The 11,586-nt window shown below is 41.7% G+C and overlaps 1 protein-coding gene across 1 annotated transcript; it reads left to right on the forward strand.

The window, feature by feature from the left end:
- Nucleotides 1-1,155: 1,155 nt before the first annotated feature.
- LOC311267610 (uncharacterized protein) lies at nucleotides 1,156-6,852 on the forward strand. Its single transcript, XM_084370767.1, has 2 exons — nucleotides 1,156-1,329; nucleotides 6,285-6,852. The coding sequence occupies exons 1-2, from the start codon at nucleotides 1,195-1,197 to the stop codon at nucleotides 6,672-6,674; spliced, it is 525 nt and encodes a 174-aa protein (XP_084226893.1). The 5' UTR covers nucleotides 1,156-1,194; the 3' UTR covers nucleotides 6,675-6,852.
- The last annotated feature ends 4,734 nt before the right edge of the window (nucleotides 6,853-11,586 follow it).

The following is an 11,586-nucleotide window of genomic DNA, read 5'->3' on the forward strand; positions in this document are numbered from 1 at the left end:
CATGTTGTCCCTGTGTGATGTTCAGGTGAGGACAGTCTGAGCCTCAGACTTTTAACAAGTTTTTCAAATATTAAGCTTTTGCAAAAATAATAGTAATATGGAAGCAAATGTAAAAATCCTCTTCAAAACTCATCCACTTTCAACCTCTTCTTGTGTTAAAATATTTTCATTCAAAATTGGAAATATGGACTTGTATGGTTATTCGTCTCAAGGCCTCAATTATTCATAAGTATGCAGTGTCATAAACACATCTCTGTACAGGGTGGGGATTTCAACATGCAGCATTTCTTGATGTATAGCCTATTGTAGTCTACCTATTTTAGAACATTATTCTATTTTTTAGAACATAACATAACTATTCATAAGTATGCAGTGTCATAAATACATCTTTGACGTTTATAATAAACCAAACCGTTTGAAAATCGGTTGAAAATTGAGCAAGTTATGGTTATTTAAAAAGTACATGTTTCATTACCAACACAATGTTATGGGTGAGCGAGCTACCTGTACCAAGATGGCCGACCTGTGCGGACGTTCGACTCCGTTGGCCAGCAACGCGGACGAGACATCTAGGCTTTATATATATATATCTATGGTCAAAACTACCTGCAAAGTGCTTGTTGGACCGGACGAGAGGCAGTGCATGTTATCTGCAACTGCGAGTGTAAGTTGTCAACATGTTCGTCAATTGTTCTTCCTGGGTCACGTCAGCTAGATGGATTTTAATATCAGTGGTGTCATTTACATTTGTGTTTGTGTCTGTTTGCGTGCGTGTACGTGTGTGTGTGCTGTATAGGATTTGAAGGATGCCAAAGAAAAGAAAACTGGATTTAAGAGACTTCTTTAGGAGTCAAAGTGTAAGTTACTTCAAGGGTGTATAGGTAGAGGCTCAACAATACAGATATTGAATTGTTTCATGTATTTGTGTAGAAGAGAGCAACGGTTTAAAAACACGAATAAAGAAAATTTGTGGTGGAAATACAATAAAACCTCAGATTCTAGATGATCATGTGATTTTATAATTATAAAATATAATTAATTCATATTAAGTAATCTTAATATTTAGTAAAAGCCTTTTGCTCAGGCAATAACTGTACCATCAAGCTCTATGATCATTGTATCCCTAATGTATCTGTTCATGTCATGCATCAACATATGTTTGTAAGGTGACAGACAGCAGAGAGGCTGGAGGAGATGGAGGAGGAGAGGCCAGAGAAGGTAGAGGAAGAGAGGCTGGAGGAGGTAGAGAAGGAGAGGCTGGAGCAGATAGAGGAGGAGAAGCTGGAGGAGATGGAGGAGGAGAAGCTGAAAGAGGCTGGAAATTCACAGGTGAGGTTAAATAATGATGGATATGTTAGTCATGACATTCAGCACTGTGACAAATGTTAGAGCGATGATGATCTGAATAGCAATGCTTCACCCATGTGGATTTAAAATCAGAGCTTTATATCAAGTCTGGTGTTCAGAGGCCTCAGCATGTGTTACTAGTGTGTATGTGTTTACAGTAGTTGCTATACAGTTGTCAAATTAATATTGTGGTTATTCCTCGTATGTTCCTTATTTAACCTATAACATCTGCATGATGTGAAATTATGATTGCTAATGCAAAAAAACGTCAACTTTCAGGAGTGCTGCCTTGGAGCACTTTTGTGTCTCCACCAATCTCAAAATCAGACCCACTCCCTTGAGTGTGTGTGATTTATGTGATATCTACAGTGCAGGCGCGTAGGCAGGAGTGGGCCTGGCCGGGCCAGTGCCGCCCACATGAATCACTGGCCCACCCATACACGTTTGAGGATTTTTTTTAAAAATACATTTTTGAAAGAGACCAATTATGCTCATCAGGGAATTTTAATTCGACCGATTCTACAGTATATATCCTATATATGTTTCTTTCTTTCTAAAAAACAAACAAACAAACAAAAAAAAAAAAGATACTGATCCCCAGAGCACTACTCGCTGCCGTTGCCATGGTAACAGTTACGCGCGTGACGTGCACCGAGCGGGGCATGAAGCCTAGAAACTATGGTCAGTTAGCCAGCGGACTTTTGACTCCAGTCGACGGCTAGGAAAATGATGAAACAAAGTACTTTAACGGTATTCATTGAGCAATTGCGCCGGAAAGTTGCCAACGTATGGAGAGAATTATGTTCCTTTATTATTCAATCAAATACAATAGATTTGAAACCAAAAAAGAGATTTGAGAGCAAAAGAGAGTAAGTGGCAATCAAATTTTTTTTTTTTGAGATCGAAACAGAACAGGTTGCAATTGAAAAAAAAATATGAGAGAGCATATTTCTTCAACTCCAATCAAAACTCAAAAACATTTTGCTTATAAATCAGCCCTCTTTGCTTTCAAGTTAAAAACCTTTGCTTGCAGATCAGTCCTCTTTGCTTTCAAGTTAAAAACCTTTGCTTGCAGATCAGTCCCCTTTGGTTGCAAATTCTAAAGTTTTGCTTGCGAATTCAACTGCACTTGATGGGCGGGGCCTACGCTGGTGGATGAGAGAAGAGTTTCTATTGGCTGGTTTGACCTGGCTCCAGCGCCAGCTACGCCTTCCGCATTACACCCACTTCCCCCTTGTGCTGTGCTGCTTGCAGGTAGAGTTTAGATTCTCTGCCCGAGCCCGGACTTATTTCCCACCACTATCCTCGGGCCAGCATTTGTGTTTTTTTTATTTTTTATATAATCATTACTTTTTTCATTTGCGATCCATTCCGTTATGAATAAACAAACAACGCAGTGTACATGCTTCGTCCTTGTTGCATTATTCATTAAGATGATTGTAAACAGACTTCTGTAGTTCAAACACCTGGGAGTTGTAGTTGAGAGCGTCAGTTATAACAGCCCACTGTAAGGTGGGCTGGTGAAGGGGAAGGTGATGGTCCACTTTAGTGCGGTGCCTCCGGTTACTCAAGAGACAGCAGGCAGCATGTGGGGGTTTCCACACGGCACTTTTATTCATAATACTGACCACACCATGCCAGGTCTCTGCGGCACTAGATGTTACAGGCATACATGCAAACGATCCAGGCCGAGGTTCTTGCACCAACACTTTACTAAATAAAATGGGGAGTCTTCTCTCTGTCAGCAGCATCCTCACGGGGAGCGGAAGTACACCTGCTCTTCTTCATCGTACAGGTTACATCACCCACTAAACAAAAGGAGGCTACATTGAATAACTCTGACTGTTACGCCACGTATTAAAAAATTGTCGGGTTTAAATCGGGCTCGGGCTCATAATTACAGTTAATGTGTCGGGCCGGGCCGGGCTCGGACACAACGGGCTCGGGTAGGGTCGGGCCTGATCTAAGCTCTACTGGGAGGGAAGTTGATAGCCTGATGCTCTTGAAACGTTTCCCATAAGTAATGAATTGCGCTATATATCGTTAGCTACAGCCTGCCGTACATTCACAACAACAACAACAACAACAAGTAATGAATTATAATGCCCTGCTGCTGCAAGCATTAGCAGCAACATGGTTGTCTCTGCTAGTCACGGCCTGAGCAGAGTAGCCTAATGAGTGAGTGAATTACAGGGAGGCGGATACAACGTAGGGCTGTGATTTAAACATTTAGTGTTGCATGGTACTCGCGGTGCCAACACGTCACGGTTCCTACACAACAGTACTACCGTGGATTACTAAACTACCTCAACTAAACTCCCGGCTCCGTTCTCACTACAGCTGTTTAATGTCAACAAACAGATCAGTGGTGCTGAAATGTGCGTTTCTCTTCTATAGCCTACACATTCTACATCTCGGAGGTCAAAAGCATCATTCAGTGTCATTTAAGTCGGACCGTCTGACGCAGCTGCTCCTGTACAGACCAGTAATGTTGGCTGGTTAGAAATATGTGCGTGAATTTGTTAAATTATTCGTGTGTTTGTTGACATTAGAACAGCTGTAGTGAGAACGGAGCCGGGAGGAGTAGCAGCAGCCCGCTACACAGTGGAAACTGGCACCGCGTTCAGCGGTAGTTCAGTAATTCACTCACTCATTAGGCTACTCTGCTCAGGCCGTGACTAGCAGAGACAACCATGATGCTGCTAATCAGTGTGCTTGCAGCAGCAGGGCATTATAATTCATTACTTGTTGTTGTTGTTGTTGTGAATGTACGGCAGGCTGTAGCCAACAATATATAGCGCAATTCATTACTTATGGGAAACGTTTCAAGAGCAACAGGCTATCAACTTACCTCCAAGCAGCACAGCACAAGGGGGAAGTGGGTGTAATGCGGAAGGTGTAGCTGGCGCTGGAGCCAGGTCAAACCAGCCAATAGAAACTCTTCCCTCATCCACCAGCGTAGGCCCCGCCTATCAAGTGCAGTTGAATTCGCAAGCAAAACTTTAGAATTTGCAACCAAAGAGGACTGATCTGCAAGCAAAGGTTTTTAACTTGAAAGCAAATAGGACTGGTTTATAAGCAAAATGGTTTTGAGTTTTGATTGAAGTTGAAGAAATATGCTCTCTCATATTTTTTTTTTAATTGCAAACTGTTCTGTTTCGATCTCAAAAAAAAAAAATTTGATTGCCACTTACTCTCTTTTGCTCTCAAATCTCTTTTTTGGTTTCAAATCTATTGTATTTGATTGAATAATAAAGGAACAAAATTCTCTCCATACCAACGGGCTGGAATTTCCATCCCTCATGGAAGTGTTGGACATATGTGCTCCTGACATTTTCCATAACCTCAATAAACTACTGCGAGTCATCATCACACTTCCCATGACGTCTTGTAGCGTTGAGAGACTGTTCTCCACTGCAGGTCGGATTAAAACGCACCTCAGAGCATCCATGAGTACCACCCGTCTCAACAACCTGTCAATTTTGTCCTTTGAAAAGGAACTCTGCGACACTTTGGACTATGACCAGATCATCTCTATATTCAATGCAAGACCCAGGCATTTGCGCCTTGTTTTGTAGGCCATGAAAACAACAAAGGTAGGCCTGCTTCATATTTGCCTGTGATAGCTGAGTGTTTCATTCTTTTTTCTTTTTCTTTTCTTTTTTTTTTTTTTTTTTTACTGCTGATCGGTGAGCTGTCCATGGTGCTTAAGATTTAAGTCTGACAGTTTGTTTAATTGTTTTGCAGGCCATGAAAACAACAAAGGTAGACCTGTTGTTATAGCACTGCTTCATTTTTGCCTGTGATGTGAAGAGATTGCTTTGCTTTAAATAACATGTGTTTTGTAGTAGCCACATGCTGTTAGGCTACAATGTTCGAGTGCGAGTTGCTCGTTTTTCATTAATACCAGAATTCATTAGATGTGATGGGTTTGGTAGAAATTAAGGAGTGTGTTATTTCGTAATTCAAGTGATGTTTAGCTGGGTGTTTTCATTTTTTTTTTTTAACTGTTGATCGGTGAGCTGTCCATGGTACTTAAGATTTAAGCCTGATGAATTTTGTGTGATACAGTATGTTTAAGTGTTTTGGTAGGCCATGAAAACAACAAAGGTAGGCCTGTTGTTAGCACTGCTTCATATTTGCCTGTAATGTGAAGAGATTGTTTTGCTTTAGATAACAGTGTCTTGTAGCCAGTTAGTAGATTTTTTTTATTACTGATTGGTGAACTGTGCCTGGTACTTAAGATTTAAGCCTGATGTATGTTTAAGTGTTCCCTGCTGTTTGGTTCATGTTTAGTTACCAACTTTGTGCAATAAAGTGGTTAACAGTGCTGTGCGCTGTAAATTAAATGCACTGTCCTTTTTTCTGAGAAAAGATGGCCCATCCAATTTTGTAATGTCCCACCCAAGATAAAAATTCTGCCTACGCCACTGCTACAGTGTATGGTTACAACACCAAAGGCTAGCCAACAGTCAGTCAGCCATGAAAATAGAAAAAATAAATAATAACCTGTACAAAAGGGAAGCTGTGAGACAAACACCATCTCATGCTGTCAGGAAAACAAGGTGTGTAAATGTCTGTTACTTTAACGTTTTATGAGCAACAGGGCATAGTTTATATTCAAGCATTACAGCTAACGTTAGCATTGCACTGTAAACTGTTAGCCTGCATTCACACCAAACTAGTCTTGTATTGTCTTCAGTTAGCAAAACAAGTTTTATATTTTAACGGTCTGGTAGACCTAAGAGCAGTGACAACACCAGTGGCAGGTTTTTATGAGCAGTCAATGCTGCAGGGGAAGCTGGATTTTGGATTAAATATCTAAACTAACCTCTGACAGTTAAGAACACGTAATTCTGCATATTAAGTAGCCATGTGCTTCTGTTTGTTATTTAGCATTTTAATTAAATTTGTTTTTCTGTGTTTGTGTTGTTCAGCCCACTGCTGTTGAGGATGCAGAGAGGGACATCACCACCACAGTCACAGGGATTTACACAATCCAAAGAGACGGACATGAGGAGCCTGAGGACGTGGGAGTTGTGATTGAGGGCATTAAAGTCCTCAACAACCTTGGAAGTGTCACCACGGGCTTCATCATGCTATTTGGGCTCATTTATGCCCTTGATCTGGCCTTTCCCGAAAATCTGAAGTACACCTTCGAGTTCTTTCAGAAATCAGAAAAGAATCATAATGAACCTGGATGGACACAAGCTGAATTTAAAAATACAGCAGCTGAAAATACAGCTCTTTTCATAAGGGACTCTGACAAGGGGAACTTTGCAATTTATGGTAAAACCAATGTTTCAATGTTTAGTCTGAACTGGTAATACCTTGCCTTAGCCTTTGTAAATATTGCAATTGTATTGTTGTGTTCCAAGTACTAGTAACTAGGTTTAAAGTCAGCAGAGTAATAACTTTTCTTTTCTAAAATGCGATAGGCAATGCACTGTGTTCATCACAGAGAAAAAACTTAAGAAAAGAGAATAAATCAAAGTTCTCAGTCAAGTTCAAAGTCCTTTTATTTATCAGTTTGGTTTGAGCTTGGTGGAAATATTTCCATTTTTTGTACTGCTGCTATGTGTGAATGTGTTATATGTATATTTTAATACCAGTTTTAGGCATTACATATTACAGTTAATGGTAAAAAATGTTCATGGTTGATCCCAACTTCCCAAGATCACAACTTGCCCTAGCTTTGTTACCTGAAACAGATATCTGTGCTTGTAAAGGCAGTTTTTCTGTGTATTGACACAAGTCATGATGTTGTTGACAGGGGCAGCACCAGAAAAATTTGACTGCAGGTGCTATGGGTGTGCTCCAATATTGACTGGGGGTGCTCCTAGAAATACAGTTTTTGCACACACATAAACAGTAGTGGATATGCAACGTTAAAATTGTTTTGCAAGTGTTCCAGAACTGTATTGCTATGCCACTGTTTGACATTCACTCAATACAAAAGCCAAACTTTTTATGCACAGATCGAGAAACAACGGGATTTCAATTACATTATTTTTATTGAAAAAAAATATTGCTGTTCATTGCACTGTCAGATTGGATTCAAAGGCTATAGGTTAGCACAACCAGAAAAAAAACTATTTAGTCAGCCACCATCAGATGAGAAAGGCATTTGACATGCACATGAAAAAGTAACTCGTATTTTTTATACATGTAACAGAACACGCATAATGAAGTATTGACCTAATGAGACCACTATCTTAAAACACAACTGCAGGACAGTGGGAACACAGCCATATGGGTCCATCAAATAATCATCATCACTGTAGGAGGTGTTCCGTGAAGTGTGACTTGCTTCAATCCACAAGGAGGAATGCAGCAAATGTGTGTTGATATGAACTGAAGCATTATCATCTATTCATAAGAAATATATCACTCCATCCATCCATCCTTTATCTATTCACATGGGTTGTGTATGTCCTATTTTCTGGCTGCATCAGTATGAAAATAATTAACCATCCACCCTGGGAAAAAACATATATCAATTGAATATTAGAGTTGTGTTTATTTAGATCTTATTTGATCTGATACCATCCATATTGCAGCAATATAAAACAATGTTTAACTTTTAAGAATGAAACTTCAAAACGATCAATTTGCTGTTGGGTGGCTTGTATTGGAGGAAGAACTATGTCATGCCAGATAAGGTCAGAGGTGTGTGTAGTCTAGAGACATGTTCACCCCATATCTCTTGCACTATCAATACCATGCTAACAGATGAAGAAGCAGAACGCTGCGTCCTTAGTAACTGAATATTCAATCCAGCTATATTGTTCATACCATGCACGATTAAAACTCCTTCGCTGAGTACCAAATGTCTGTTTTGGGAACTTGCGTACAGGGCGTCGCGGTCCTTCATCCGGATTTTGGCTGAGATCATGCAGTCCACAAGCCGTGCTTGGTGTGCTGTCAGCATCAGCGGGCGTTAGCTCCCCGGCCCTCGGCGGTAGCCTCCCGTCCCCCGGCGTTAGCTCCCCGTCCCCCGGCGTTAGCTCCCCGGCCCCCGGTGGTAGCTTCCCGTCCCCCGGCGGTAGCTTCCCGGGCTCCGGTGGTAGCAACCCGGGCGTCGAGCTGGGACCAGCTCTTGAGGCGGTCGCGGTAGACTCCCCCTCCGACTCTGTACTGCTGCCGCTCAAATCCATAACGGTGTCTTTCTCCACATCAGTAACCGCGGCCGCGGTAACTGGATCCTCCAAGCTAGGCGGACGAGCAGTAGGGCCATCTGATATCGCGGTGCCGTCGGATTCCACAAAGTTGTTGCTGTCCAGAGGCTGGTCCGGTATGTTATTATTAATTTCTCTGGGGCCACTTTTTGGCGAACTCGCACGGATTCTTTTATGTGGGATCAGGAAACGCTTCATTTTTCAGCGGATACATCAAGCTATAGCTACTAGCCAAACATTACTCATCATTGTCATAAAATGGCGCTGACGCAAATACGTGACTCCTGACACTTTACCTTTGACCTAGCGTTAATATCAAGAAATATAATTTATTTTTATTTTATTATTTTATTCGTTTTCAGGCAGAAATTAGATACAAAGCACATGGGATAAAATGTCTTAAAAATATATTGTATTTAATTAATTTTTATTTGATTTCATGGGGGTGCTGTGGGGGTGCTATGCCACCACTACGGGGAGCTATAGCACCTGCAAGCCCCCCCCTGGCGCCGCCTATGGTTGTTGAGTTTATAGATAACTGTCATCAATCCATTGATGAGTTTCATGTGGAAGTTCAATATATTATATGTATATGTGTATATTTGGATGTGTTTTTATCAGTTTTAAAGGGGACATATTATGCAAAACTGACTTTTTCCTTGCTTTAGTATGTATATTTGCATATCTGGAGTGCCTCCCCACCCCCTAAGCATGAGTTTTGACAACTAAGTCAATATTTTGTACCTGGCAGAGTCAGGAATTGAGTCTCTAAACGAGCCGTTTGGATTTCACCCGGATTGTTACGTAACAGTCCGGGTGATTTGCATACTCTTTGCGTATCTCCTCCCACATTACGCCAGCTACCTGAACGAGGATCTGCCATTTTTTTTCCCTCGCTAACTTGTACGCGACAGCCTGACCGCTACCATGTACAACCCGAAAGCTAAGCACACTGCTCCTCTCAATGAACTGTCGTCGGATGCACGGATCCTCATGTTTCGCTACATCGCCTCCCTACCAAAGAGGATATCAGAGCGAAGTGGCTACTTTTTATTTATCAGGGTCCCAGCTTCAGTGAGCAGAAGCGTTATGGTCTGTGCCAGTCACTTCACGCCGGACTGTTTCAGCAACCAGGGTCAGTATAACGCTGGACTGGCAACGAGATTGTCCCTTAAAAGATGGATCCATACCCACTGTCAATGATGGAACTGTAAGTATTTAAAAAACAGTATAGTTTGTGTTACTTTGGCCGTTTAGCACATGAGCTAACGCTAACCGTGGGTGTAAAGGGTTCCGCGGGTCATTCCGACATTCCGCCACTCCGACATTGACGTCTAGTTGTCGTAATGGCGGCACTTCCCTTGATTAAAAAGGTCCCACCACTCCGACAATTTTTGTTTCCATTGTCGGAATGGCGGTACTTTCCCTTTTTGGAAACGTTCCGCCATTCCGACATAAGGTCATTAATGTAGGCTAATAACTATTATCACATCAACCGCCTCCGCCCATCTCTCTCCTCTAACAGCACTTCGACTCTGGTCAACGCCTTGTCACATCCCGTCTCGATTATAAAATGCATTGTTATTATTATTATTATTATTATTATTATTATTATTATTATACTGCTTGGTGTTTCTTTGTCCTGAAGGGACAATAAAAAATACATTCCGAACATATTTGATACTGTTTAATTATTACACCATATAGTGTGAAAATTGGCGTCAAATTCACTAATGCTGACCTTTAAAATAAATCAGCGACGATTTACCTTGCATTTAAATTTACATTCACATTGAATTCAACTGAAGCCTTGCTGTAGCCTACTCCCTGCATCCTCGCTGTCTACATTCCATTTTTTCCCAGATTCATATGGCAGTGTAATCAAACGACCTCATTAACAGGTGTTTAACAGTGACCCACACTCGGAGGCATGAATCAAAGCAGTAGTCTCATCGCTGCAAGGCTTGCGTGCGTGGCAGTCAGTAAACGAGTCCCTTTTTACTTAAAAAAAAATAGCCTCCCGTCTTGAAGTAGCTTGTAATATCATGCATAAAAAGGAATAATCAGAAGGCCAAAACTGTGTGATGATTCAAGGGATTGTTTTCTCCAATGAACTGGGTGATTAGCATGCAGCTTGTTTCGATTGCACAGCTATCAAGTATTTAATGTTTATAATTGCACCCAATGAGGAGGACACCGTAGTTATGTTATATAAAGGCAAACAATTAATTAAGTGAATTAATTTCAAAATGTAACGACAGGCCTATTGCCCTGGACGTAACTCAGGGGGCCGCGCACTGCGGTTATGGCGGAGAGTACAATTCAGCACCATGGACAGCTGCCTGAATGTGTACAGACAATGGCCGCGTTTCCCAGATTCGTTAAGAAGCTCTTAAGTGCTAAGATCTTCTTAGGAGCGCTCTTAAGAACGCTGTGAAAGAAGGATGCGTTTCCCAGAGTCGCTCTTAGCTTAAGAAGATCTTTCACTAAGAAGGAAGTGTAAGATCGAGCTGACCCACTCTTAACAGCCTTCTTAGCGACCAAATGCTCAGTGATCAAGCCGCGTCAGGGAAATTTATATCCTCCACTTTTCGAAATAAGAAAACAATGCTCAATGTTGAAATGCGCTCATAGCTGCGGACCACTGGCGCAAGAAAAGATCAACTTTTTATTGAATTACACGTTTAAGTTTTCCACACACATCTGCATATATGAGTTTATACTACATATAAAAAAACAACCCTGTGGCATTTCACAGATATCAAGGAAACAGGCTTCATCTGCTACTCTGCGTTGCCAAAGTCCGCGCGTGTGAGAAACCACGGCTGCAATACAGCACATTTTCGCTGCGAACCAACAGCGTCGCCGTGCGCGAAGCCAGATGGTTTACATAGAAGCATACGTGCACGTACACTGGACGTGCTGCCAGACCGGGCTGTCCAGGCAAAGTACCGGCTGCCCCGTGCGGAGATCCAACGGCTGATCACAGAGAGCAACCTGCTGCAATTTTGGCCTCAGCCCGGAGGCGCAGCTCCTGGCTGCGCTGCGTATTTACGCAGTG

This window comes from Pagrus pagrus, assembly GCF_965226575.1.
Source record: "Pagrus pagrus genome assembly, chromosome: 13".
Classification (NCBI taxonomy): Eukaryota; Metazoa; Chordata; class Actinopteri; order Spariformes; family Sparidae; genus Pagrus; species Pagrus pagrus.

What these genes read in the sequence shown, in the direction of transcription:
- LOC311267610 (XM_084370767.1), top strand. Translation starts at nt 1,195, where the DNA reads ATGGAGGAGGAGAGGCCAGAGAAGGTAGAGGAAGAGAGGCTGGAGGAG. An exon ending in AAGAGGCTGGAAATTCACAG is followed by an intron (nt 1,330 to 6,284) that starts GTGAGGTTAAAT and finishes TGTGTTGTTCAG; the next exon opens with CCCACTGCTGTTGAGGATGC.